The sequence below is a fragment of the Cephus cinctus genome, unplaced genomic scaffold (genome assembly GCF_000341935.2).
Source record: "Cephus cinctus unplaced genomic scaffold, Ccin1 Ccin1_scaffold0839, whole genome shotgun sequence".
NCBI classification, from domain to species: Eukaryota; Metazoa; Arthropoda; class Insecta; order Hymenoptera; family Cephidae; genus Cephus; species Cephus cinctus.
In genome coordinates, this window is record NW_014333427.1 from 205170 (window position 1) to 232696 (window position 27527).

Genomic DNA, 27527 nt, shown 5'->3' on the forward strand with positions numbered 1-27527 from the left:
CCTTCGTAATTTTCCTGACTTTCCTCTTGGATTCTTCCGTTCCTTCGTTGCTCAAGTAGGATTATGTTCTATTCCACCTCACCGTTTCCGGAAATAGCGGATGCCATTCTTGCAGGAAACGTTGAAAGAGAATGACAGCTTCCTGTAAAATTAGGAAATTATAGAACGAAGGAAGTACAACGAAGGTCTTTCGGGTAGGAAGACAGTGGATAATATCGGAAGTGAACTGGTGGAAAAATTCCGACGAGGGTTCTCCTTCACACGGGAATTTCAAGACTCCAGCACAATCGAGAGTCGAGAAAATAGGGACTCATGAGATAACAGCTGGATATCCTCGGGTTGGTATGCATTGCATATGCGGAAAATTTTGACCACGACGAAATTGCAACACCGAGATAATTTGAATAATGCGAACCGAAAGAGATAAGACGACAGTGGGATTTTCTAAGAACATCTCTCATCATTTCCACCGACAATGGTAATTAAAACGACCCTGTTATGCAATGATTTATCTTAAATATACCCACGAGTATTAAATTCCTTATACGTTTATTGAAAACTACGTGGGATCATTACTCGGAGTGGGCAGCCAGATACTGATGCAATGCTTACCACATTTTATATAAGTGTGTAGATAAGTACACTGGGTGGACCGTGTGAAAAATCTGAGTAGCTCGACCCAGGAAAACTATCCTGCAGGATAGAAAACCACCTATCCCAGTTTTCCTCCTACCGGCATCGCATGTCTTCCTAGTCCCTGTGGAAATTCGTATTCCCGTCAATGCAATTTCCTCCAGCGAGCATGGACCTTGTGCCTGGATGAGGGTTGCACTAGGTCGTGGCAAGAGTACCAATCCGGTTCTGAGCGCCTGCTCACGGCGTGCCGCATTTCGGGACGAAAACGTCGCCTTTCCGGGAAAATCTCTGGCAAGGTTAGTAACCGTCAATCTTCCCACGGGAACTGCAGAATTGGGAATAGACTTTGCTTCTCGCGGTGTTATTCTCCTGTTAAAGGGCCGCTTGAATTTTTCGTTAGAATCTCATTTCCTCCGGAAAATTTTTAACCAATTCCTCTTCTGATGGACTCCGGAGGATAATATGCCGAGGAAAAAAAATCTTGTGGGAACACGGAAGATCCCTTTCACTTCCACACCCTCCTGGGTTACGCTACGTTGTAGTGTGTACTATCCTTTTTCGTCGCTCTGAAGATACCCAGAAACGAGAGACGTTCCATTCGCAATTCCCTAGGTAGCTCTGAGACGAATTATTGCTCCAGGAAGAACGTTCTCGCTACGTGCTCTGCCATCCTGATACGCTTGCCCGGGATTTTCGAGCATGGTTTTCCACCCCAGCATTTTCCGGGATGAAAAGGGATCAACCCGGGAAAGACTTCTCCACGCGCAGTATATCCTGATGCATCAGGTGGCGCTGTCTGGGGTTTGTCTCCCTAGGGAATCCGAGTAGCAGCTTTTACCATTAAGAATCTCTTTCAGGAACCTACCAGGATAAGACACTTTCATCTACTGGGATTATCTACCTTGGGTCGTATATAGTCTATGTATACCTGACCTATTGGACAGTTAGGTCATGATATGAATAAATAATACATCTATTCTGGATTCGCATCTCTTTGAAAGAGTAACCCGAGACGGTTCAGAAGTCACTGGTAGATGATTTGCAATCACATAGTCGTGGCCCACTGTGAAAACAAAAGAAAAACAAAAGTTGAGTGGGTACCGGATGTTGGAGTGTCGCCAACGGCAAAGATAAAAGGTGTGTCTCATCGATCGTACCACCCTGAGGAAATTAATTGATCGATCGATCTCTTCCGCAGGGAGTCTCTTTAATTTAAGCCCCAATTAAGATACATCCGGGGACAGAGAAGAGAAGACGACTACGTGAAAAGGGCTTATCGTCTCGTGTAACGTTGGTTGCTAAGTGATTAGGGGGTGACTCTCGTAGAAGGGACTCCAGAGACTAGGCTTCGTCCTCGGGAACCTCACTCGACGAAATCCACGTTCTAGACAGAGTATGGAACTATCTGATAGTCTCTAACATGGCGCGCCTTTTAACATAGCCAAGTTCCACTTAGATTGGACTGCCAGAGAGATTGCACATGGCTGGCACTCACTTTCGCATTTCATTCAGACTTCTCTACCGAAAGAACTAGAAGACTTCCGGCAGTGCATGGACGGCTTGATAAACTCACCTATTATAATGAAAAATAAGGAGAACGACTAATGGTTATTGTAAATTGGATATCGTGAAAAATTAAATGGACGCCACGTAAGGATTTTCCAGAAAATTAAACAAACCTTAAGTCAGTGAGCCGAAAAATTTTGAATTTCACCAAAAATATAGCTCCGCATTTTCTCGTTCTGCCTCACCCTGATTTATTGTACTACGGATCCGTTTCACTTTGTTCCATTGGTCGTTTCTCTTTATCGTGTGGGCGCACGTGTGCCTACCTCTAGTTCCTTTATATACCAGTATGTGGATATATCTTGACTTTTATATATACATATATAGCACAGACGTTATTCATTAAATATACTATAGATAGCATGGTGGGTGTACGTATACACAGGTGAAATATATGCGTGACGTGGCGAGGTCGTGCAAGGCGAGCAACCTCACGCAGACATCTGAAAGCCAACGACACACTCATGAGACTCCTACGATTATTATTCATCGAATGCGTGTTTATTAAATACCTAGCGTGTGTCCCGGCGAAGCCGGGAAACACCTATCCGGGCCGCTGTGATACGTGGGTAGGGGTATTCCAACCGGTAACTCCTGTTCGCACGGCAGGCCCACAAGGATAGAAAGGTGTCTGGCCGGTACAGACTGTTTTCTGCGGTTGAAGCTGTTTGCCTGAACAATGTGGAAATACAGGGCGTCACAAAAAGTATTTAGCCTTCGTTTGAAACTCCCAGTAATTACCTGTTGATACGTATACAAGAAATTTCATTAGTAAGTATAAAGTGAATATACCTTTGAATTAAATATTTCTGAGACAAAATTTTACTTAATGACACCTTGGGAATCCTTTGAATACATCGATATAACGGAAAGTAGTCAGTACATTGGAATTTATCATGTACGCGTTATTTAGCAGATTGATATAAGAATTTAGGTTACAGCATGATGGTCGTCCCGAGAAGGCCTCCAACGACTTTCCGCGTGGTCGAGCTCGAAAGTCAACCTGGTTGGATAGGCTATCCTAAGACGGAATGCTGTGTGGGACGTGGTGGAAATAGTCCTGTACAACCCACGCCGATTTATTTCTGAGTCGCATTCGATTCCAGGCACGGAGATTCCTGGGGAAGCTATTCGTACTCCTAGATGGATGCTTGTCAACCAGTTACTCAGAGTATATCCTTCTGAAAGCAGTAATATCTTTAGGTCGACGCTCAAGATTGGCCTAACCTAACTGTAAAACATAATAGCGCTCGGTGAGTAATAGATTGGGCTGTGGAGCAAAAAGAGCTGATTAACGATGTCATGCAACGTTAGAGTATCGTCCTGGGAGTCGACGTCTCGCAGCCAATAAACTGTAATAAACCAGAAACGGGAGGCGATACTACAAGGGTGAATCTCTTTTGGCTGACATACCTCAGGAATATCTTTGATTATCATATCCTATACAGATTCCTTCTATATGCTGGCGTAATAACACCGTAAAATTCCCAACTGAAAATATTCTTCGCTAGCAGAACCGCAATCGCTCGTGTGAGACCAACCTCAGTCTTTAAAATCATCTTCTCTGCTGCATTACGAATTCCTCAGCTCCACCTAGATAATCAGTTTCTCTTCCAGAACATGTTTACTGATTCTATGAACGTGGAATCCTGATACCATCTTGTACAATAATATCCTTGTCTTAGGTATGTATGCATTAGCAATTACCAATGGTAAATTCATTGGAATTGACAATTATTGTTCAGGTTTATTATGATATGGTCACAATCTGGAAGGTAATAATAAATATTACATACAGTCAAATAGTGTACAAGTACAATGCTTTGTATTTTGTTGCATTGATTATCAATGGATAAAAGAAAGATTTTCTGTCAGTGCTCAATAAAGAGCGAATCGTAATATATATATATATATATACTTGTACGATATAGGATAACATTATAAAAAATATGTATGTATATGTGACTCAAGTATTTCCTAGTAAATAAATGTGCGACGACTATCTTACCTAATCATGTCTCAGACAATTCCAAGAAATTCATTCGCTGTTTTTCGACTAAATCACATCGTGATAACAACTCGCTTATCTTATCGGGTTAAAGATGTTTTGTAACGCTTTTCAGTAGTAGCGGCGATTCCATGCATGTAAATCCAAACTAGCACTCATGACTTGTGAATATTACACATGGCGAATGGACACTATATTAGGTACATAATGAATACCACAGATTTATCGCCAGGCCTTAAACATCAAATCAAGAGTCTTAGTGCCACTCCTAGGGAATCTCCGGGATCAGGGGATGAGTAGTTAACATCAACGAGGGTATAGCTGGTATCCCAAAATGTTAGGGACAACAGTTAAGGTGGTCAGAGAGAGAATAATTCAAAGACATGGGAGAAGATGGATCGATCTCAGGAGAATTTCCAATCCCATAAGTTTTCCCTGCGTTGTAGTTGAACTTCCTCCTCCTCTCTTTTTACAGGAATCAAATTTCCCAGGACCATATCCCTCGTCGATAGCGCATTAAGCTTGCCTATGAAGTTTCTTTTAGGGTACTATTTTATAGTAAGGCATATATATACTATATATACAAACAACATATTCCTTTTCTTTTTTTACTTTTATTTTTGATAAAACTTCTTTTAATTTTTAACACGTCGCACCGTGAACTCCTAACCCCTTTCGCTTGGCTCGAGTCATATACATACGTCACCAGGCTGGACTCTGACATGGCGCCACACAAGCATTGCTTATCGTATATAGCAATCATCTTCCCTCTCTTACGCTTTTTAACGTTCCACCAGGTTCCACTGTCCTCTCTCTCTCTCTCTCTCTCTCTCTCTCTCTCTCTCTCTCTCTCTCTCTCTCTCTTGCTCTTGATACACTAGAATCTTGGGAAATATCGTTCAACCATTCCTCCTGTTTTTGTTTGCTGGGCTAATACACACCGTGATCATCCTCTGTACCAGCATCGAGGGAATACTAGTATCAGTCGTATGCAATCATATCACGTAGTCACTGGATAGTTAAATATTTATATCAAATATATATATATATATATATATACTACTTATATGAGACATTGATACGATATGGCCGGGTTACTCGATCGGATGACCTTATTAAACTGTTATTAAGAATAAAATAGACTTTTCTTTGGCCATTGTGTATTCTTTTGAATCTAGCTGTCAATATGGCCGCGGCCTTCCCACCTTATGTCAGTTGAGCCTCGTGTAGATCGTGAGGATAAAGAAATCTACAGGGATCTTTACTAGATCTATTTTCTTAAGATTAGAACGTAGTTTGCTTGGTTAATATACTTCATTGAACTTGGTCAATTAAATAATTAAGATTCTGTCGACTCTTTTATAAACTACACGTGGTTATTTTTACGATAAAAAGGATCTGTGAATTTTCTTTCTTCGTGTCTATTTTGTGCCTTTGCTTTTATTACTTTGAAAATTGCTTTTTATTTTTTGATTAACTTCACAAGAAAATACAGTGTTCGCGATCAGTGACTGCAAATATTCCAAGGACCTCTTGAAATACTCAGGTATGCTCATTACGTACAAGATAGTTAGGTTAAACTTGTAGAGAAATTCATAATTTTATCAAAGCATCCTTTGCTAAAATATTTAATCCATGTCATATATATGCCATTTGAAAAAATCAAGTGTTTCTTGATTAGTACTTTAAATCTGAAGAAAATCGAATCTGATATAACTCTTCAGTCGTGTCACTGCTCCCTTCTAAGAATTTCATTATCACGGTCGCAACGACCGTCGTGTTTATCGTTATCATCATCTTTCAATTAGCAACATTTAGCGGTCAGTTATAGGTATTTGAATTTGCACATTATTTGTTTACCAATCGCTCCCAGAAATATTATTACCTAATTCAGGACATAGTACACCTTCCAGGAACGGACGAATCATTTATACGTTCAATATGGAAAAAGACCTTGATATTAAATTTATTAGCAGTGATTCTGACTTAATTGATACATTCTGTAATGATTATATGCATTTTCGGCAACACTGGGATCATTTTATCTTTCACAATCTTGCCAATCATTAAACGAACCAGCAGAACGAACTCATCCCCTGTGGTAGGGTAATTCGGCGTGATTTAATTCGTGGCTTTAGGGACATTTCCCATTTTCATCGGTGAAATAAACTGGTGTGGTGATTTTTATGGTTCTGTCATAATATTAAGGGTAGTTTATAAACGTCGGAAAACACATGAGCTATACTTTCACTGGATTCAAGTTGAGGGATGAAATACGTGTGTTGTATATCTATATATTAATAAACTATAGGTATACGTTCAATGTATTTCGACTCTTGTGGGAACGTAGCGTTGATATACAAGATATCACTGCCATCTGTCGGTTGTTCGTAAACTATAATATAATTACCGGCCGCCTCGCTCTTATGTACTAATAAAAAATAATCAATGACTTCGGATCAGATAAGGTTAACCTTTTTTCTCCCACCCTTAAACTCTTAATTACACGATCTTATCGCGCTTCATTATATGCACACTATACATATAAGAACGAAACGGCGTCACTCGGTCGTTATATCATGGCTACGAGAATTAGTCAGTTTCTTAGAATCGATAGCAAAATATTGGAAAGAGCGATAGGAGCTTCCAGGAAATCGCCGCGTCGCGTTAAGTCATTATTTTCGTATAGTATAGCACATGGCCGTGATAACTAATGCCGATGTGGTAAATGTAGAGACTCACGTATAAAAACAATTCAAACGACCATGAAATCTTTTACGAATACGATACCTGCTTTTCAATTGATCCTAAAATAAAGGAATCGTAATCTAATCAATTCTCAATTAAATACTGAGAATTCAGATATCAGAATTCACTGTACCTACACTGTTATACTTACGCGTACATTTCAATATAGATTGAACTTTCATGCTGTGATACTGAAATTGAAGTCTCATTGAGAATGATTGTCCACTTGAGAAATTATTACTCTCATATCTGGAATTTCAAAGTGCTACGTATTATAGTTTCTTGCTATTTCCGTAGAAAATTTGTGGACAGTTAGGATCTTCGTTTTTGGAATGAAGAGTTTGATCTTGTGTTTTCTTACATTGGTATGTCGTTAATGTTGGAATACGGACATCGAAGGACGTAAAAAGTTTCCTCTTCAAGGCGGATCCTTTACCTTATACTGGAACGGAACAGAACTTCCTCACGTTTTCTATTGCATGGGATAGGATATGTAGGAAGCATCCTAGGATGAGAAAGGTTAGGTACTATGGACATTACTATCTATCAACCCTGCTGGATGGATGTATAAGCTATCTTGGTTTTACTGCATATTGAAGCAATAACCCGCGTTACGGACCCTTTTAGTGCAACTTCCAGTGCGAAAGTACAGAAGGTGCTATATTTCAATGCAGCGTGCAGTTTCCATTGTTCGTCACAAAATAGATGGAGACGGCTTTTAATTATCGTGAAATTACTGACAATGTCGAAGTTTCTATTACCACCAGCTGGTTAAGTGCTCTCTGGTGGCACTGTTATGCTTATGTATTTACCTTACTGCGATACATGATTTGTTTTCATATTATTAATTGGTAACTATGTAATATAGATTTCAATCATTGTTAAATTTGTTTATTAAATTAACATTTATTGAAATTTTTAATAGTTTTGTGGTACTAATATAGTGACTTAATACTTATGAGTATTAATGATAATATTGGCCGTGAATGCCTAAAGTCTGAAATATAGTGATTTATTAATGTTTTGACTTTTTGCAGTTATCATATAGCTGGTGTACTTATATTTTTAAATAGCAAATGTACAATATGAATCCAGAAAATTAATTACTACTCTTCTGGGACCATTGGAGAAATCAGTGGCTGTAAAGTTAAGAGGAGATTGTGGATTGGTGAGTCCCACTTTTTCATTTTCGGGAAAAGCATGTTTTAAACGTTTATTTTAGTGTATTTCATTTCTTTATTTCTCTCATATTAAATAATAATACTGCGCACAACGTGAATACTTGAAATACGTGATTGACAGGTACTTGGTACTGATATCCAACATTCCAGTACAAACATTTGTTTTGTCACGTACTATTCTCGTAAATAATACTTGAATATTTTTTTTACTTAAATACTACACTTACGAATATATTCCAGGGGAGATTCCACATAGTCCTGTTGTAAATTAAATAAATCTGCACTGTTCTTTTGCATATACTGCAAGAACTCATGAAAATGAGTTAGCAATAACTGAATACTTCTCTCATCTAATGGAGTATATGATAGCATACCACCAAGTTTAACTGAAATCATAACATTTTTTCATTTTATGCGAATGAATTATTATGATTATTTATGCAACTTACCAAATAATCTCAATAGATGAAATGCTCCGTACAGTTGGCTAGGCAATGTATCTGGATTCTCATTAATTATTTCTGCATACTGTGGTCGTTCCCATTTGTACAATAATTGTAGACTCAGTGAAGTATTGAAGTACTCGCGAATACCTTTTGTTACTTCTAAGGCACTTTCTCTAAAAATAATATTTCAGTCATCAAGATGAGGTATTGCATCGTTGTTATTAGTCGTTCGAAACCTTTACAAACCTGCTAGGGTCATTAACTTTTCCAGGAGCTCTTGACTCTACAAAATCATCCAAAATTTTGTCAACTGTACTTCTAACAGGTAATTGAGGTAGTTTGTTATTTTTTGTAATGGCCTCCCAGTCATCAACTAGCAAAGCTTTAAGCTCTTCAGGTATCTTAATTTTTATTTCTACTTTAGTATGATATTCTTCTTCTCCTGAAGGTTCCAGTCGACTGCATGATAAATAGGTATACTGTAATTAATATTGTAGCAATGGATAACCATGATATACTTGCCTACGCTTTTTTCGTGGAGGATCCGATGCTGAGTCGTGAGAAGAAGGTGTCAATGATCCACCTGTACTTTTGCTAGGACGACCAATAGTTTTTTCTACAGTGGCTACTGGAGTACTTGCTCTACTGTCATTATCCTTCTCTCTGCCACCCTCACTTCTGCGAGATTGTGCTTTCGATGTAGTACTGCTTTTTTTAGTTTTATGAGTGGGTTGCTGATTGGAATGTGCTCGTTGTACTTCACGTTGTTTTTGCACATTTGTGTCATTGTATTTCAGCACACGACTTTCAGGAACCCATTCGTCCCAACTACATAAAGATTAATATACAAATATGGAAAAATAGTACTGTAAAATAACACAGACTTACTTCTTATTCCATCCTGCATAGTGAATCAAATATTTGATTTGCTTCTCTTTTGTCACAGAAGACTTCAAACATTTTGCTTCATAAATGAGTGGACCATGGAAGCATAGAACCTTTTCACCTAAAATAAATAAAACCAATTTATCTGACGAAATTAAAAACGTTAAGTTTCATGACAATCCACAGTACTTCTAAAGATATAAGGATTTTAAATTATTTAATGTATACGTTTAGATTGTTTAGAATATTGAAAGAAAAAAGAATTTTACACGTGATGACTCACCTTCCTGAAATTTGCACTTTGGTGGCATATCGCTGAGGACGAAGTTTTTTACTTGAAGGAAGAGATTTCAACTCTTATACAAAAGAGCAACTACAAATTTGTGAAAAAAAAAGAGAAAAGATTGGTTAGGCAAGTTCGCGCCTTCGGAACTTTAAAGTCAGTTCATACGAAGTAGCAATCTTGGCTTGGTAAAACTGCAGTCCACATTCCTAACATTCCGATAATACATATGTAGATGTCCGACATAAAACTTCATTTTCGAAAGAATTAGACTTTTTCATCAGATTGCATCAGATGTATGAAAAAACTTTGTTTTATGTGTGTGTTGGATATAAGAGTATAGGAGTTTTTCATTTTAAGACGATTGAATCAAACTCTTAAATTAAGCGCTAATGCTACCATTATTGAAATTCAGTCGTGAGTTTTGATTGTTTCTAACCTCCTTTTTTTTCCTTGGATATGCTTCGTCGATAGTTTGCACAGATCCGTAAACTGACTATAAGGTGTAATTGATTAAATATTAATATTATAAAAATAGAATGATATATCTACTACATTTCACTATTGTCAGCGTGGCTACTTAATTTAAACGAAGTTTTGTCGAACTATGACATAAAAATTACGAAGTCGAGGGGGCTTTGGCTACCTACGCCATTAGTTAGAAACGTAGTAGGGAAGAAGAAACCATACAGATTTTGCCATGAGGCTCCTACCTTGCAATACTTCTTCCCCACCACTTAACTAGCCAATGGCGCAGAAAACAGAAGCCTGCTTTCATTCCAGTTACAATTTTAAAGTGGTGTTCGTTTGACGAAAAATACGTCTGCTTGGAAGAGGTGAAAATGTGTTTTATAATCAACTAAAGGGATTTATAAATTCATCGGCAGATATTGAAAATGGCAGTCTCTTTCTGTGGAAAAAGAATTATTTTAACGAGGACTAGCCTCCTCAAGACACCAAAACGAAATGGATACATTGTACTGTAAGTTTTTAGAATTGTTCATATATTTACTGTAGGTTAGGTTATGTTATTTTTATGATATTTCAAGGGAGTTAATGTACAATGACATTCTTAATTAAGAGAACGTGATAAATTTGTATGAAATAAAAGTATAATTTAACAACTTAGTTTTATTTCTTTGAATATATTATAGTCTTCCTGAAATTGGTGATGACTTACCAGACAAAAATCCTCTCGTTAAGGAAGAAACTGGTTTTCCAGAATTTAATAGCCTATCCATTGAAAAATGCATAGCAGCAATTAGCAAACAATCCATTGAGTTTGAGGAAGGTGTAAAAAAGATTGAAGCATCAATACAAAGTAAGAGCTACATAGTTTCTGTTAATAAAAAAATAAGAATTAATATAAAAACTTTAATAATGTTGAATAATATCATTTAACAAATTGAATCTACAGAAAAGGAAAATCCAGATGTATTTAAAGAAGTGTTAAATCCTCTGGAAGAATTGGGAGTGTCTCTCGATACAACATGGGGTATAGCTAAAACTTTATACTTTGGAAACCAGAGTTTAATGCCCACAAAGTGCTACCTTGGTATTCATGACAGAGCAAGAAATGCCAGGGCTGTTAAATTTAATTCTAAATCTATATTCCACTTATGCAAAAGTGTTAGGGATAATCCAGACCTAAAGTGTACTGAAGAGCAAAGAAGGCTTTTGTCAAAGTTTGTATTGGAAGGTAAATTGAATGGATTGGAACTCGAAAAGAACCCTTTTGACCGGTTTAGGAATGATGGCAAAGTATTAAATGAAAAGCGTTCTCAATTTAAAGCCAGACTTGAGGTGTGTATTAAAAGTAACATGTTTTAAGAACGGATGGATAATTGTATTTATATAATTCCAGTTTGCGACAAAACAGTTCAAACATAAAATCATTGATCCAAATACAATGAAAGATTTCCCTGAAGATTTTTTGAGAATTATTGCTGTAGATCCAATGCAGCCCCAGAGAGGCCCCTGGGTAGTTACTCTACAACCACACATTGTTACGCCTTTCTTAGGTAGTTCTATATAATAATAGTTCACTTTGAGATTATTATAGACTGTTTTGTGCGCATTTATTAATATTTTCTGTATACTTTAGAATACTGTCCGGATCGTGAATTAAGGTGGAAAGTTTGGCAGGAGAATAATTTAAGATCGTCTTTGGCTAATGATAAACTTCTCCAAACAAGTACACCTTTGGAAGAAATTAGATATAGACGAAACGATAGAGCAAAACTTCTTGGCTATAAAAGTTATGTGCATTTGAGTATGGAGACTAAAATGGCTGGGAGCTTAGAGACCGTTTATAATGTACTGGATACCTTGTTAGAAACAGGTATGCTCCTGCACGTTAATAATGTCATCTATTTCTAATCATCGGTGCATATACTGACTGATTATTTTATTTTAAAGCACGACCTTCGCAAGAGGAAGAGTTGAATAATTTAACTAAATTTGCTAAGGAACGTGGCTTTGATGGAACATTACAACATTGGGATGTTCCTTATTGGGCAAGGAAACAACGTCGTACTGTATATAAGTAATTACTTAATAATTAATCACCTACCACAGATATTATTTCTAGTACATAAACCTTTTAAATACTAACTGTATTTAATTCCTACTAGCTATAACGAGGAGGTATTGAAGGAATATTTCTCTCTACCAAAGGTACTCGATGGTCTCTTTCGACTCTCTGAAAGATTATTTGGTATCAAGATTGTAGAGGAGAGAAAAGTAGATGTGTGGCACAAGGATGTCCGTTTCTTTGACATATTTGACGCGAGTGGACCCAATTCGGAGCCATTAGCGAGTTTTTATCTAGATCCGTATGCGAGATCCGATCAGAAAATACGAATAGATCAGGATTCAGGCTGGATGGTTGGAGTTAGACCGAAGAGCACAATCACCGACAGTAAGCCTTTGGCTGCACTGATTTTTAATTTCCAATCTCCCATTTATGGAAAACCATCCCTGCTTACATTCAGAGATGTTCAAGTCCTCTTTAAAAGGGTATTTTATCTGGTTTTATTAAATACGTTTATACGCTTTCATGAATTCTTGTTTAAAACTCTATTTATGTACGGGTACAGTTTGGTCATGCTCTACAACATCTCCTAACAGTGACCAACTATTCGGAAGTATCTGGTTTATCGAACATAGAATGGGATGCTGCAGAAATTAGTAGTCATTTCATGGCAAACTGGTAAGTTTTAAAAAAATATTTATACATTAAGTTGTCTAGGAAAAAAATTTGAGTTATATCGTACGTATTTTTAACAGGCTGTTCGAACCGTCTACCATACAGCAGATTGGTGAACACTATGATACTGGTGAAACTTTACCTGAAGAAAACATTGAATCCCTAAGACTTATACGTTCACATATGGCTGGATATAATCTTTGTAGAGAGCTATACTTATCTCGACTCGATTTGGAATTGCACGATAGGTAATTCCTTAGCAATGTTTGGGAATCATTTGATTAATAAACTTCTGAATTTTATTCTTAATTCTTCATTGCAGCGAGGATTTCTGGATGGACATTTCTACACGCATTTGGAACAGGTATTTTGTGTTGCCGAGGGAGAAAAGAGATTCTCATGTTTGTTCGTTTGAAGCAATATTTAGCGATGAGTGGGGTGCTGCATACTATAGGTGAGCAGACTATATTCAGATTGTATAAGGGATTACATTTTCTATCCTGAATTGAATTTTCTTACAGTCACATTTGGTCAGAAATGATTGCTGCTGATATCTACAGTGCATTTCAAGAAATACCCGTTGAAGATCAAAATCAGGTTAGAGAAATTGGTAAACGATACAGAGATACGTTTTTAGCACTAGGTGGTAGCTGTTCTCCAAATGAAGTGTTTAGACGATTTCGCGGTAGAGATCCCAGCCCAAAAGCTCTCTTGAAAAACTTGGGTTTGAAAAACGTGAAACAAGAAAAGATTAATTAAATATCAAACAGAAAGGAGGTCCAAAGGAACAGAATTTTGACATTTTAACAATGTCGTCAGAATTATAATCTTGTTGTAGTCTGCTACCATACTTTGTATATGATTACATATTACTGTAAACAGTGAACTGAACAGTGTAATCGAATCATGCATTAAAACATAAATAGAATAAATATTCATTTATTTCGAATACGTTTCGAATATAAATAATGCAAATAAGAACTGTTATCACTTGTATAAATAAACATAAATCTGTACTTCTGAACTGATCCATTTATTCTACTATATAATTATATCATTGATTTTTCGCAACATATGGCTCAATAGGGCTTCATAATGTCAATTTCAACGTAGAAAATATATAGTTATCATATGTTTATTTTTATTTACAATTGCTTACATTTAAAACTAGAATCTAGTCAAATATTTCGCGCCTGATTTTCATATATGTATGTACATTAGACTTTAACTGCAGAGTGTAATAATGGAATGCTAAACGAAAGTGTATTGCATTAAATGCGAAGATAGATATACAAGTTGCGACCTTCCTGTTTAATGTATCAAGTTTCGTAATAAATGATTCATTCAAGCAAGACCATATTACAAATTTGTAGGCAATAGTAGTGATGAATAACGCGTTTAATTTGATTTCACGTTTAAAAATGATGAATCCCGAGCATGAGACTGTAATCGCATTTACTATACGATATTACAATTTACACTAAGGCTACCGTAATGATACTGATGAACAGTAAAATTATAACGATCCAGTAACTACAGGTGCGATCTTTGCGATCGATACGCCGCACTTGGCGAGTCTCACTAATTAACCGCTCATCGGTTCTCTCCATATGATCAGCAAGATCTTCAATTATCTCTAAAAAAAAATAAATTCGATGATAATGACAATTATTTCTATGAATCGTCAATATTAAAGAGCTTTACCATTTTGATGATCCACTTCATTCCCAATTGTATGAGCAATTTGCTTTTGACGTGAAATCACTTTTGATAACTCCTCCAAGCCATGTTCTTGTTCTATAAAACCAATAAGACTTAACTTCCCTTGTTTGATGTAAATATCTCATTCATAAAATTATATAGACTACCCTGCAAGAGTTGTTGTTGTCTTGTTTTGAGCTCATCGGTGGAAATGTGAACGTCTAATGGTTGATCATCATCATCATCTATGCCCCAACTTGTTGTGCCCATATCTGCAAAATTTGTTGATGACTTCATCAATGTGGAACGAGCTGTATCATTTCCACGAGGCTCATAGAGTCTTTGCAATTGTACATCTTTGCTTTGCAACTGCTCGACTTGGCGCGTTCTGCGTTCTGCTTCTTCTGCAGTTCTACAATTCTTCATATATTAAGAAAAATGCTGATTTTACATGTTCATGAGACACCAAGAAATATGATAGACATAATTCATTCGATTACAGTCTTAGAGAAATTAGAGGAACAACTTTTTTATCAATGTAAGGATACATAGAATGAGATTTCCAAGCCTCTTCAACTTTAACTTTCAACTGCTGCACCTCTGCTGTATACTGTTTCATTCCCAATCGTACTTTGGCAGATAGAGTGGAATAGGCATATGAAGTTTTTGCTTCTCTCTCACGTAGTTGAAGCTGTTCCATAATCTCTCTAAACAGTTTCTCGCAGGCATCGTATTCAGCAAACCTAAACCATCACTAGGTCAGTTAATATAACACAACATAAATAATCTCAACAATAATTACACAAAATTTACCATGGATCACTGTCATCAATATAAACCAGAGCCATTATACTTTTCTTTATTTAGACGCTGATTACTTCTCTTGTACTGACAACCAGAATATAGCTATCTCACGACACACCTCCCAGTACACCCACGCAACCAGTAAAATCCTCGCAAATAAGCTTTAAGGAAAAGTCTTAATGCCAAATAATAGCTTGACTGCTAATTCGAGTAGCGAGGGCAAGAAAGTCAAGAGGTACGTATGACAGCCTTGATCGACACGTGGTACATGCCAGCAATCCCCTCCGTTTTATAAATCCTTCATGGAGACTCCTTTCACATTATAAGGAGTGTGCGTAAAGCAAGACGTTCTCTTGACAGCTCACCATATAACAAACACAGGTAACGTTTATCAAATAATCAAGGAGATAATACAATCAGTCTTATCAATATAATCGGGGAGAGCTTAGCAAAAAGTAAGTTACAGCAACGAGCTGTAATGTAGAACTCCGTTTCCAGAAGTAAAACGAGTTCAGCCTTTTTCACGCAGGCGCATGCGTGGCAGCACTGGCGTCATCGAGGTTTTAGGATGTAGTAGGATGTCCCAGTCAGTCTCCCAATCCTACAGTACAGAGACCTGAAGTCTGAGTGAAGTGAAAAGGGATAGATAGTGAAATAGATGGACACGCGTAGTAGTACGGATTGAAACAGGTATTTGTCAACCAGGAACAACGTTCAAAATATACTTATATCCTATACGGGATCGACGCTGTACTTGTGTGTGAAGTGAAGCATTATAGTAGATAAGGTGCTACGAAATGTCAGGTGGATGCAAAACACGGTGATCACTGGACCGCGAGAACGTGTCCTCCGAGTGGCTCGCGATTAATTGGACCTGCTGTTTCGCGTGGAAGGTCAACTTGCGTCTCTGGCTGGTTTAACTGGAACTGACGATCTGTCTCCAGATTTCTCAGAAATTGGAGCCATTCTCGCAGGTCAGCCCACATAATTTCGCTAAGACAATGAAAGTGATATTGCTAGTTCTTCACAGATATTGTCCTTATCAAGATAATTGATAAACTCGGTTATCGTTTCGCTGGTGCGTCCGACGAAATGGAATTTCGCGCACGAACGTAGTACCGTTGTTGTTGTTGTGCATATTGATTTTTAACGTACGGACCACTTGGTCGTCTGTGTACGACATGGAATGATTTCATATGTTATGGTATATTCTGTGCTTTTGGTTTAATTATGGAGTATTTACTGTTTGAACTTTCCTTTTTTTTTTACGTAGTGTACCTATTTTAAGTGTACGAGTGTACGTTACGCATGGCTACTCTTTCTGTACAGATTGAAGTATGAGTAGCAGTACCCTACCGGGGACGTCGACCATGGCCTCGGTGGTCAACAACGTGACAGCAACAACTGTCACAAGTGTTGTTACAGGTTTGACGACCGAGGATACCAAGGAGGTTACGCCTATCTTCTTACAAACGCGGGCTGCTCAGGGTATCGCTGGAGCGTTTGTCTGGGTCGCATTGTTTTTGACTTGCCAGCAGGTAAATTGCTAAATAAATGTACACGGTCGCGTTATGAAGTAAAACGCATTCGTGATCATGTTAGAAAATAGGAAGTTTGTATGTGTTTATACTTTCATATAGCAATTAATGAGTGAGCTTTCTGTTCCACAGATTTACCAGCACCTCAGGTGGTACACAAATCCAGCAGAGCAACGGTGGATTGTTAGGATTCTATTCATTGTACCGATTTATGCTACCTACTCTTGGGTCTCCCTGTTATTCTTTAACAGCGAAAGTTACTATGTGTACTTCTTTACTGTACGTGACTGCTATGAGGCATTTGTCATTTATAATTTCCTGTCTCTGTGTTACGAGTACCTGGGAGGTGAGGGTAACATCATGTCTGAGATTCGAGGGAAACCCATTCGTTCCAATTGCCTATATGGTACCTGCTGCCTAGTGGGCAAGACCTACACCATTGGTTTCCTACGATTTTGCAAGCAGGCTACATTACAATTTTGTCTTGTGAAACCGGTTATGGCTTTCGTTATCATATTCCTTCAGGCCTTTGGCCATTATCGGGATGGTGATTGGTCTCCCGATGGAGGATACATCTACATTACTGTTATTTATAATATCAGTGTGTCTCTTGCTCTTTATGGGCTCTTTCTATTCTATTTTGCTACAAGAGACCTACTCACACCTTTTGAGCCTGTCTTGAAATTCTGCACTGTAAAGAGTGTCATTTTCCTGTCATTCTGGCAAGGTATGTTCTTATGTTTTATAATAATTATTTAATCTTTAACAGGATCGTTAACATTCTAAAATTTTTCTGTTTTCTAGGTGTGCTGTTAGCCGTCTTAGAAAAGGCCAATGTTATCTCACCTGTCATTAATAGTCTTGGTCAATCAACAAGTGCTGGTACCGTGTCGGCAGGATATCAAAATTTTCTGATATGCATTGAGATGTTATTTGCTGCTATTGCATTACGCTATGCCTTCCCGTATCAAGTATATTCAGCTGGCTGCGTTACTGACTCCAGAGGTCGTAGTGTCACCATGCAGAGCATCAGCAGCAGTCTTAAGGTGAGTTATGTTTCCCATTGAACCGTATCAAACTCCATTATGTGAAGGTGAGCATATTTTATTTGAATCGACAGGAAACGATGAATCCCAAGGATATTATGACCGACGCTATTCACAACTTTCACCCACAGTATCAGCAGTATACACAGTATAGCTCTGGTGAGTAAACTCACTTTTCTCGTTCCTGTCACTTTTATTAAACTTGATTATCCGCAAGATTTCTTATTTGCTTTGTTTGTATTATATAATGTATAACATTTTTGCATATAGTCCATGTAATTGGTATGGCAACAATTTTATTTGGCATGCATTATATCTGACATACAGTCACTCCCTTTGTCAGTTCTCAGTGGCAGCTTTACGTTTTTGTTTTATAGATCTTATAGTTAAATATTGCAGGAGAAATATTCTTTAAAAAATTACAAAATGTCTACTTGGATCCTTTGTATATAGATACGCAAGCGAGTTTACTATTTTATTGACTTCACATTAAATAGTAAACTACATTAATTAACTAAGAATCCACTCAAATTGACATGGTGCTTGCAAGCTTATGGCTTTTGTAAATAATTTATATCTCACTAGCAATATTTTGTTTATAATTACAACACTGCCCACACAAGACGCAAAACTCGCGATTAATAATCAATTAATTCTACCGTATGCACCGCGTCACTGGTTTTTTCCTAGTAGACGTATAACACAATAACCGGGTGAGCAAGCGCACTAGCTTATTCCTAAAGCACAAATCTTTCCTTAGTGCCTCCTTGTAATACGGCGGCAGCCATAAGAATAATATAGAGATACAAAATTCCCAGAGTGAGAGAAAGACAGAAGAAACGAACTACGTGCCCATCGTGTGAACGTGTCAAAAGAGTAGTTACTTTGAAAAGAATTTGTTTGCTGTTTTTCAGACGTCAATACCAACTTGCCGTACGAAAAGCTGTGAGTGCGCGAGGGGTCTCATTTTTATTTTCAAGACGCAGGAGTCCGGGCTTTGCTCGTCTTTGATCAAGGATTACAATACAAAAAAAAAGAGAAATACTAAAATGAGGATAAATCATAATACCATTTTATAAGATTATCATTCGAACGTTATACGCTTTTGAATTGATAACCGCTCGCAGGATGAATCGAGACTTCCACCATCTTGATTGTTGAACGGTTTTTATAAAACAAAGATTTTTCGAATATTCCTATTCGGTATACGTATACAATATTACGTTGCGCGAATTTAGCCGTTGAATTCGTGAATTAATAAGCTCTACTGTAAAATAGTATTTAAGCACGTAACATTGAAATACTTAGTGAACGGTGTATTCCTAGAATGACTTGCTTTACTACAATAAAACAAAAAAACGAGAGAGAGAGAGAGAGAGAGAGAGAGAGAGAGAGAAAGCAGGAGGAGGAGGAGGAGGAGGAAACACAATGAACATTGAATAACCAAGTAAAAGTGCAAATCGGACAGTGGGAACTCGTGTTTAGAATATTTTACCTAGCTACTTAATTGAGAGTATGATATTTTAGTTAATTTTTATATTGTTGTCTTAGTCTTCTTTGATTTATAATTCCTTTTTTTTTCTTCATCATACGTTCAATAACGCTCTTTTTTTTCTTTAACGAAAAAGATAGTGTATCTAGCATGCCCACGTATGTGTGCAAGCGGAATGAATATTATTCGGCCCAATAATAACTCTCGAACGCGCGTGTACTGTACCTATCTACTATGGTTATTATTATATCCTTGCACGATATTCTTCCAGCTTCGAATCCTCCCTTACTTCCTCCCAGCCCACTTCCCCACCTTTTCTGTTTTTAAATGCCGGTTTGCATGACGCATTATTTGGTATCCTATATATTACGTAATAATACCGTTGCCATCCTATCCAACGAATTCATATCCCGCAATTTTCCCTTGTATTTATTACACACAGTGCTATGCGTAGCTCAAAAAATATCAGTCTCTCTGGACAGCTGTCAAATGATCGTTTATATTTTAATATTTTGTATGACCGTAATCTTTGCACGGTTCAAATGGTAAATGATTTGCAGAATTCAGATATTCGCTTTAACAGCCATCAGACCTGACTGATATGTTTGAACTAGATAGGCATTGTAATCATTTCTTCTTATGGCATAATAACAGCAATAAAATTGTTTTTCATCCACTGTTATGACGTCTCATAAAATATACGCGCGATGTGGAGTTTTACGAGGCGTCCTAGCGTCGTTGTGAAACAAAATTGAATATCGAACAAGTCGGTCGGTCGAGCCAACCGATTTCGCATCCCAATGCGGTCGATTCCTATTTGGGATGTAATACCAGTTGGCTATTCCGATCAATCTCTACGTATCCACGTTCTCTGGATATGCCTGTGGTAATTCGAGGCGTGTAATGTAACCTATCAGGGGGCACCAAAGGTCAACGAGGGATGCGGGTATCCAGCTTCGATCCGGACGATCCGCAAAACATGCCAGTACCGCCACCTCAGAGGCGCAACACATCTCATCAACGTGTCGCAACAATCTCCCAAAACTATAACGAGAAAACTATGCTGTTGAGCAGCGACGACGAATTTCAGTAAGTGAAAAGAAAGAGAGCCAAGATTATGGCAAGGAACAAAAGGCGAAAGATCATTAGAAAACTCGCCGAGCACGTATGCCAGAAGTATTTCTTTGAGGGGAAAAAAATAGTTTTTTTTTACGGATTCACGTGCATTGTTTCACTTTGACGATGATTTGTGTGGGTGAGAGAAAAAATTAATGAAAAAGAAAAAAATTATGAAAGACGTCATAGTTCACACATGGCGTAAGCACGCTGTACCGTATCGTAATAGTTCCACGATGTTATAATCAAGTTAATAACTTACGTTGTATGTTACATTACATAAGGATAATATAGAAAATATTTATTTTAATAATGCTCACGTGTTTAAAACGAACGTTACTCGTTGTAGACGTGGCGCCACCTACCTGCGCTTTTGTCTCTCTAAAATGTCTGTTTAAGGAACATGTTTGTATTATTTCTTTAGTTGTCGCTTCGTTACGAACTAGGAGAAAGAATGGTCACAATTTTACCTCATCGTCTCATCTAGTATTGTCGATTGTGGATACAAAATCCCGATGGCTATAACACATTAGTGCGAGTAAATACAATGGGACGACATTGACGTTGATTTTGTTTTTGAACTTGAATAAAAATTTCAAAATACTTTTAATTCATTTTAAGTTTTTTTTTGTATCTAATCTGTAAAACGGATATACTTTTTTAATCATCTTGCACAACGAGTAACTCTCACTTTTGGTCGGCACGTGTACCTACAGTGGAATCCTAAAGTTTTAAGCAGATCCTTTCACTATCGACCAAATGTTATTGGACAGTCGAGAAGTGAGCGACGAGGATTAAGGAGATGAGAAAAAGAAAAGGTAAAATTTTAACTATTGGAGGGCGTAAGGAAATGATATTGTAACGTCTGCTTTGCGCCACCAAACCTACCCTCGCGTCCTAGGTTAAGAGAAAATTGATAAATGTATATATCGTTAATATAAATTGTATTTAATAACCGAGATAAGGAAAAAGGGAGGTAAAAAAAGAAAAGGAGTAGAAAAAAAGTAAAAGTGACGATAATGATTTGGGCAGTGTTCATTCTACGTATAATTATATTGTAGTCTTTCAATGACAGTGACGAGGATTTTCACCAAACAGGGAATGGGCTATGGCTGAGGGATTGTGTTAGATATAAATAAATTATCGATACCTGGTGTAACGTGTAAATCGGTTAATATATCCTGACAGATGTACTATTGTGGATATAATGTCGTCCTGGAATTACGATTCTTAAGGAAAAGTTATTAATCGAGCCAGTTATATTTTAAGCTGATGTATTAGATGTAAGGGACAATTTTCCTTCTACAAAGCCGATATACGACGTATTTTTTCCTCATTGAAGTTTATCCAGTACTTAAGAGAAATTTTTCCAGCTATCTACGGGATACCTAGACATGACATTTTACGTCCGGATATATGCAAGTGCTTGTGGTTTAGTCGCGCGTGATACGCGAGGGCAGGTACTTCTATTGAAAAGATATGTAATTAGTTGAATGATTGCATTTATTTTTATTGCAATTGACATTTTTAAGAAATACAAAAAGAAAAAAAGACCCTGTAAACTCCCTTGTGTCTTTTGCTACCGAGACACATTATGAAGATATGCAAAGCCATGTGTTTACGTACAACGAACAGAACATCTATTACGCCCTGTATGACATTTATTTAACCATCCTCGAAAGTGCGCTTAAGGCCTAGTTTCCATGAGTTGGATAATTGTGAAAAAATATTGTAATTTTATTTATATATCCTATTTTATATAGGAATCTCGCGACACTATTACAGCAATAATTTTTCGAGCTTACCCGCTCTTAACGTCTCACTATCATTTACAAATTATAGTAACATTGATCAAAACTCAAAAACGATATACATTATAGAACATTATAGAACATTTAATTGATTTTCTTTTCTAAGGCGACAACACCTTGTCGACATTGATTCGGCACAGTCGAACAATGACGAAGAACAATTTTTCATTAAAGCTTTCGGCGGAATGGCGCTTTGAAAAATAAAAACTCTGCTTATTCTCATCAATAGTTGTAATATAAAAATCTCTTATTTTAAACAATCGTTACCAACAATGATAATATTTGTTTGTTATCGATGAGATTTTTCCATTCCGTAAAGTTTGAGAAGAACAAGAGAAAAAGTAGTAAAAGCTTTCTCTAAAAATATATATATATATATAGTCCACTACCAGCCAACCCACTGCGTTTGTTCGTTACTTATAATTTTTCTCCAGCCATGCCAAGGTGCATCGGGATCCTCTTCGGATGGTAAAACATCTGACTTTCCTTTTCGTTTCCGCAACCGAGTATTTTTTGATCGTGATTCCCAGCGTGTACTTTCCTCAAATTCAGATTCATCAGAAGACTCTTTAACTCTTTTCACCGGTACCTCAACAGTTTCCATTTTTGTTGTTGTTACTTCTTCAATCAAAGCACGTTTCAAAGCGCGACAGTCATCCTCATCCTCTATGTCCTGATAGCACAGTTCCTCATCCATATAACCCACCACATTATTCTCCTCGCTGGTATACTTCTCGTACTCCTCGTTTACAGCTCTTTTAGCTACTGCACTGTTGCTGGCTAATTGGGGACTGTCAGTTGGATGATAATTGCTGGAAGTATTTGTATATCGATCACTGACTGGTGACAAGCTTGTGTTTATTGGTCGGAATCCAATCGACTTTAACCTGGCAATTTTCATGCTGACATCCTCTGAATTCACTGCAACAAATGCTGATGGTCTGTCACATATATGCTGCAAAAGCTTTTCACTTATACCAGCCTGATTACTAATGACTTCTGCACTTTCCGGTGACTGACAATCTGGATTCAATTGATGCGATACAGCCGGTGCAGTACTGCCAATCTGGGATGATATACCGGGATAAGAGGTTTGCGCTACATCCAACGCGCACACACGATCATCTGTGTAATGGGTATCCTCGTCATACGTAGCGTCTTCTTCGTAGGTTTCAGATTTCACTTCCTCCAAGTCTATTATTTCTATTTTTACAGTCTCTTGGCCCTCTTGTACATTTTGGGAATCTGGCTCGTCCACGACGGTAGTGGTGTCAACCTGGAGTGAGAAGTCCATAGTCGGATGACACAGTAGAGAACACTGTGTAGTGGCGTTAACCATTTTTGGCTTTGTACTTTTCTCATTACTCCGATCCGGTGACTTTGTAGTTTGTCGCACAGATGATTCTTTTCTTATAGAATTCTGAGAGCTCCTCGTGTCCCTTCTGCTCCTCAACAATCTTCCCATCTCCATATTCCTTGTACTCTGTGACTTAGACTGCTCTACTCTTGTCCTACGTACCTTTTTAAGCTTTCTATCTATCAATCTCTTTCGCTCCATATTGCGATGCTGCATCCTTCTGGTATTCGTGTTACCACCATTCGTACGTTTACTTCTACTTAGCGGATCCGATCTCATTACCCTCTTCTGCTCTACACTGACCTTATTGGGTCTCCCTGTACAACTTTTAGCATTTACTGGCTTATCGTTAGGTCGGGTCCTAGTACTTATAAGTCTCAGTCTTCTGGTTCTAGGGCCCCTAATTTTAGGACTGATATTTGCGTCTATCACTAAATTCGCTATCTCACCTCTTCGCTTCCTTCGCATTGGTTTCCGTTTCTTATTTCCACCAACACTAGGTGCTGTCTTGGTCAACAGGATATTCTGGCTCCTCGAAGATGTTGCTGTACCTTCATTAGAACGAATGTTCCTCAGTCGGATTTGTGAGATGCGATCTGATTCTCGTAAACGATCTTCACGAATCACTTCGAAGTTTGGCACACTTCCTGGTAATTCAGTACGGAGAATCCTCTTATCTCTTTCTACTTCAGCTTTAGAATCACGCTCGCGCACGTTGTGTCTTGTTCTGTCAATATTCTGCCTTATGGCACGAAATCTTCCTCTTGTGTCAGACTGGAATGGCGTACCACGTATTATGCGCAATCTAGTGTTGTTCTTTTTTCTAGTCAATGAACGTTTATCGTTAATCTCAAGAGTATCGTGTATTTTACGTCTCAATATTCTACGTGTACTATTATCAAGATCGCTTTTGTAATGACGTGTTAATCTACGCGTTCTTTGTCCGACTGATAAATCTGATGATTCGAACTCACTCATTTCTTGATGATAATTTAAATTTTTAGCAACTTTCTTATTAATTACACGTTCGGAAAGTCTTTGTATAGTTTTTGATACAGTTTTGTCCGTAGCGGAACTACTGTCATTTGCAGTTTTACAATTTTGAGATATTAACGCGTCATACGCTTTTAAGATAGCTGTCTCACCGGTACCCACGCCAATCATACTTCCAATTAATAATTTTGCCATTGGGTGATATTTTTCTTTCACTATAAGATTCAATATTTTATCTGGGGTTAAAGATTCTATGGATTCAAAATTTTTTGATGCTTCATCCATCGACACTTGAGAATTTCTTGAGGATGTTGGACTCTCTATGCTCCTCCTTTTTGGACTGGACATTCTTTCAGATATTCTGTCAGATGGTAGCATTATTCTTTTAACTCTTTCTACTGATACGTTCTCAGGCAGAGCTCCAATAACATCACATATTTGTCTATAAGATGGTTTCGCATATGAATGCTCTATCCGATATGTATTCTTCATATTGTATTGAACTGTTGTAACGTCATTCAAATTTGTATTGACAACGCTCAACATTTCCTCATTTGAATCCGTATGAATATTCCCACGCTTGGGAATCTGTTTCGTCATTGTACTCGAAGCAATCGCATCAGATGGGAATTCTTCGTCATCGGATACATCTGTTATTTCCCCGGAGCACTCCATAGATGAAGCACGCAAAACAAGTTCGGTCTGCTGAGTACTCTCTTTTGTGCGCAAAGTTTTCGGAACGGTATTTTGCGTGGAAGAATCTGCTACTTTTAATGCCGTTTGTTTACTATCTTCTCTTTCACTTGTTTTTTCTTGATCAATAGAATTCGACTTTTTAGGCAATCTTAAGATATCGAGCCTAACGTACGCGTCTACTTTCTCAGAATAGGAAGATGCACTTTCACTATCCGTATAAGTATCAACTCGTCTGCACATAGCGGCTGGCTTGAAGACTCTGCAAAATGTGGAAGCGACTTTCTTTGTATCTTGCTGCAAATTGTGAGAGGAGTCGTAAAGATCCGTACGAATTGATATGTTGGTATTTTGCAATTTCGATGAGGCAGCCTTTGATGTAAGATCGTAACTGGCATTGGCGTTGGATACTAACGAATCGTTGCTGGATACAACGGAAGAACCTGATTCCATTGTTAAATCTGTGCTGTTGCCCAATTTTTTGGAAACTCGTCGAGAGACGATAATACTCTCGTGCACGTTCCTATGGTCGTCGGAGACGATTTTCGCTGGTGTAATAGAACAGACGTTTTCTGTGCTAGACGAGACAGCAGAATCTTTCTCATAATTGATTTTACGTTTTTCTGCTACGCTGCACATCCCTCTTTTTGGTTCAGGCATTGTAGATTCTGATATACTGTATACGCTTCGGGTCAATATTTTCTTTGAACTTTTTGGGGTAGCTTCGGATCGTTTTGAGATATCAGGAAGAGAACGTCGTGATGTCGGTGAGAAACGATTCTTCCAAGGAGAAGGTTCCTGATTGGATATACGTTTTAACGCGAACTTATGAACTTCTTTAGAATCCGTGGATGTACCTAACCAGTGAGCTACCACCATGTACAAGCCATCATATCTGTATCCTGTCTTAGGTGCAAATTTGTTTGATAAACTGTATCCCCTAACTATGCGGATAGGTATTTGATTTTGGTAACTCAGAATGAGGGAGTCATTCTGTGATTCTTTTTGGCCATACTCTGCCCCGGTGAATGTCAGTGTATCACCATTGTCCACATCTACATCCTCGTTTGAATGAGAAATACAGATAGATATTGCTCCAACTGGTCCTTCTTGAATAGTAGCACTGAATGGATCGTGTACGCGATCCCTGGAACAATCCATACGAATTCCCCACCAAGAACCTGGTGGGAATCCTGGGATAGGACCGTATAATCTCTCTGCTCCCTGTTAAAGCATACAGCATAGGTTATGTGATCCTTCGAATATTAAACAGTTTTTGAGTATTCAGTGGAATCATATACTAACAGTTTTATTATGCCAACTCATAACAGACGTCCTCATGTGTTTGGTAAGTTTTTCTGCATTTTTTGCATTGAGTTTAACAAATAATCTGTTAAACTCTTCTGGGCTTCTACTGTCCAACTGAAACAGTAGTCAATCAACGTGATGTTAATGTAATAATTTTGCTTAACAATTATTATCCTTGCTTTCAAATGTTCTTACTTACCTCATTTCGAGCTGTTAACTCACGTAAGTAATTTGTATTTTCTTCATAAGTATTGGCTCGATGTTTTAAACCAGTACTTCCTTTCGCCATTTTATGTACTACTGTTATTGAGTACGCAGTGGAAGCGGAATTAGAACGCACACAATTGTAAACATCGGAACAACGTTTTGAACCAATTTACACCTGGCATTTAGCTCTGGTCAGACATGAAGTCGATAGGATTAAGAGGAAGAAGAACCAATTCACACACTCATAAGAAATGGGAGCTTTCCAGTTGAGAAGTACAAATTGATACAGCATAACACAGAGCTTTACAATTGGTTGGCTTTAGCAGGAAGTTCTCAATCGGTTACGTTGCATACGTATACATATGTATGTCACTTTACTCCAAGCAAATGTTTACTATAAGTTTTGGACGATTGAAGACATTGGAACGAGAGATTAGGAGTTTTCAATGTTTTAAATTAATTTCTTTAAATAAAAACAACTACGAATCCTCGATAGTCAT

At 37.7% G+C, this 27527-nt stretch overlaps 5 protein-coding genes and 1 long non-coding RNA gene across 13 annotated transcripts; 2 read left to right on the forward strand and 4 right to left on the reverse strand.

Annotated features, from left to right (window-relative positions):
- Nucleotides 1-45: 45 nt before the first annotated feature.
- Nucleotides 46-4325, reverse strand: LOC112494818. Its single transcript, XR_003060678.1, has 6 exons — nucleotides 4211-4325; nucleotides 2715-3970; nucleotides 2316-2645; nucleotides 1794-2209; nucleotides 613-1699; nucleotides 46-142 (listed from the first exon to the last, which is right to left on the reverse strand). It is a non-coding gene; the product is annotated as an uncharacterized LOC112494818 (long non-coding RNA).
- A 963-nt stretch (nucleotides 4326-5288) lies between these two features.
- On the forward strand, nucleotides 5289-14315 carry LOC107270817 (probable cytosolic oligopeptidase A). Of its 5 annotated transcripts, none has more exons than XM_015746147.2 (13): nucleotides 5289-5756; nucleotides 7996-8126; nucleotides 10641-10735; nucleotides 10908-11074; nucleotides 11171-11556; nucleotides 11618-11774; nucleotides 11858-12094; nucleotides 12172-12298; nucleotides 12387-12771; nucleotides 12852-12964; nucleotides 13042-13209; nucleotides 13284-13415; nucleotides 13483-14315. In XM_015746147.2, the coding sequence occupies exons 3-13, from the start codon at nucleotides 10650-10652 to the stop codon at nucleotides 13718-13720; spliced, it is 2196 nt and encodes a 731-aa protein (XP_015601633.1). In that variant the 5' UTR covers nucleotides 5289-5756; nucleotides 7996-8126; nucleotides 10641-10649; the 3' UTR covers nucleotides 13721-14315. The 5 variants fall into 5 exon arrangements, with proteins under 5 accessions (XP_015601633.1, XP_015601635.1, XP_015601630.1 ...); XM_015746144.2 differs by having other exon boundaries at nucleotides 5292-5756; nucleotides 10537-10735; XM_015746149.2 differs by lacking the exon at nucleotides 7996-8126.
- LOC107270822 (mortality factor 4-like protein 1) lies at nucleotides 8217-10647 on the reverse strand. The gene is made up of 7 exons (XM_015746159.2): nucleotides 10193-10647; nucleotides 9754-9843; nucleotides 9474-9591; nucleotides 9108-9413; nucleotides 8832-9044; nucleotides 8589-8758; nucleotides 8217-8525 (listed from the first exon to the last, which is right to left on the reverse strand). The coding sequence occupies exons 2-7, from the start codon at nucleotides 9779-9781 to the stop codon at nucleotides 8350-8352; spliced, it is 1011 nt and encodes a 336-aa protein (XP_015601645.1). The 5' UTR covers nucleotides 9782-9843; nucleotides 10193-10647; the 3' UTR covers nucleotides 8217-8349.
- On the reverse strand, nucleotides 14081-15510 carry LOC107270825 (syntaxin-8). Its single transcript, XM_015746163.2, has 5 exons — nucleotides 15476-15510; nucleotides 15211-15405; nucleotides 14830-15074; nucleotides 14666-14758; nucleotides 14081-14597 (listed from the first exon to the last, which is right to left on the reverse strand). Exons 1-5 carry the CDS (start codon nucleotides 15508-15510, stop codon nucleotides 14437-14439), a joined length of 729 nt encoding a protein of 242 aa, XP_015601649.1. The 3' UTR covers nucleotides 14081-14436.
- Nucleotides 15511-15727: 217 nt separating this feature from the next.
- Nucleotides 15728-21272, forward strand: LOC107270820 (transmembrane protein 184B). Of its 4 annotated transcripts, none has more exons than XM_025088111.1 (7): nucleotides 15728-15847; nucleotides 15965-16440; nucleotides 16796-17004; nucleotides 17137-17731; nucleotides 17809-18050; nucleotides 18125-18209; nucleotides 20460-21272. In XM_025088111.1, exons 3-7 carry the CDS (start codon nucleotides 16804-16806, stop codon nucleotides 20633-20635), a joined length of 1299 nt encoding a protein of 432 aa, XP_024943879.1. In that variant the 5' UTR covers nucleotides 15728-15847; nucleotides 15965-16440; nucleotides 16796-16803; the 3' UTR covers nucleotides 20636-21272. The 4 variants fall into 4 exon arrangements, with proteins under 4 accessions (XP_024943879.1, XP_015601644.1, XP_015601642.1 ...); XM_015746158.2 differs by lacking the exon at nucleotides 20460-21272 and adding an exon at nucleotides 18965-19770; XM_015746156.2 differs by lacking the exon at nucleotides 15965-16440 and having other exon boundaries at nucleotides 15760-15847; nucleotides 20460-20866.
- Nucleotides 21273-22695: 1423 nt separating this feature from the next.
- On the reverse strand, nucleotides 22696-27524 carry LOC107270814. Its single transcript, XM_015746140.2, has 3 exons — nucleotides 27020-27524; nucleotides 26818-26934; nucleotides 22696-26736 (listed from the first exon to the last, which is right to left on the reverse strand). The coding sequence occupies exons 1-3, from the start codon at nucleotides 27107-27109 to the stop codon at nucleotides 22855-22857; spliced, it is 4089 nt and encodes a 1362-aa protein (XP_015601626.1). The 5' UTR covers nucleotides 27110-27524; the 3' UTR covers nucleotides 22696-22854.
- Nucleotides 27525-27527: the final 3 nt, after the last annotated feature.

Excerpts from the sequence above, each read along its gene's own strand:
- LOC107270822 (XM_015746159.2), bottom strand. The coding sequence starts at position 9,781 with ATGCCACCAAAGTGCAAATTTCAGGAAG. Across the intron at positions 8,759-8,831 it reads AAAGTTAATGACCCTAGCAG|AGAAAGTGCCTTAGAAGTAA; the intron begins GTTTGTAAAGGT and ends TATTATTTTTAG. Across the intron at positions 8,526-8,588 it reads TCATCTATTGAGATTATTTG|TTAAACTTGGTGGTATGCTA; the intron begins GTAAGTTGCATA and ends TTATGATTTCAG.
- LOC107270817 (XM_015746147.2), top strand. The coding sequence starts at position 10,650 with ATGGCAGTCTCTTTCTGTGGAAAAAGAATTATTTTAACGAGGACTAGC. Across the intron at positions 11,075-11,170 it reads GATTGAAGCATCAATACAAA|AAAAGGAAAATCCAGATGTA; the intron begins GTAAGAGCTACA and ends TTGAATCTACAG. Across the intron at positions 13,210-13,283 it reads GATTTGGAATTGCACGATAG|CGAGGATTTCTGGATGGACA; the intron begins GTAATTCCTTAG and ends TCTTCATTGCAG.
- LOC107270825 (XM_015746163.2), bottom strand. The coding sequence starts at position 15,510 with ATGGCTCTGGTTTATATTGATGACAGTGATCCATG. Across the intron at positions 15,406-15,475 it reads ATTGATGACAGTGATCCATG|GTTTGCTGAATACGATGCCT; the intron begins GTAAATTTTGTG and ends GTGATGGTTTAG. Across the intron at positions 14,759-14,829 it reads ACAACAACAACTCTTGCAGG|AACAAGAACATGGCTTGGAG; the intron begins GTAGTCTATATA and ends TTGGTTTTATAG.
- LOC107270820 (XM_025088111.1), top strand. The coding sequence starts at position 16,804 with ATGAGTAGCAGTACCCTACCGGGGACGTCGACCATGGCCTCGGTGGTC. Across the intron at positions 17,005-17,136 it reads TGTTTTTGACTTGCCAGCAG|ATTTACCAGCACCTCAGGTG; the intron begins GTAAATTGCTAA and ends TCTGTTCCACAG. Across the intron at positions 17,732-17,808 it reads TTTCCTGTCATTCTGGCAAG|GTGTGCTGTTAGCCGTCTTA; the intron begins GTATGTTCTTAT and ends TCTGTTTTCTAG.
- LOC107270814 (XM_015746140.2), bottom strand. The coding sequence starts at position 27,109 with ATGGCGAAAGGAAGTACTGGTTTAAAACATCGAGCCAATACTTATGAA. Across the intron at positions 26,935-27,019 it reads AGTTAACAGCTCGAAATGAG|TTGGACAGTAGAAGCCCAGA; the intron begins GTAAGTAAGAAC and ends CTACTGTTTCAG. Across the intron at positions 26,737-26,817 it reads TGAGTTGGCATAATAAAACT|GGAGCAGAGAGATTATACGG; the intron begins GTTAGTATATGA and ends ATGCTTTAACAG.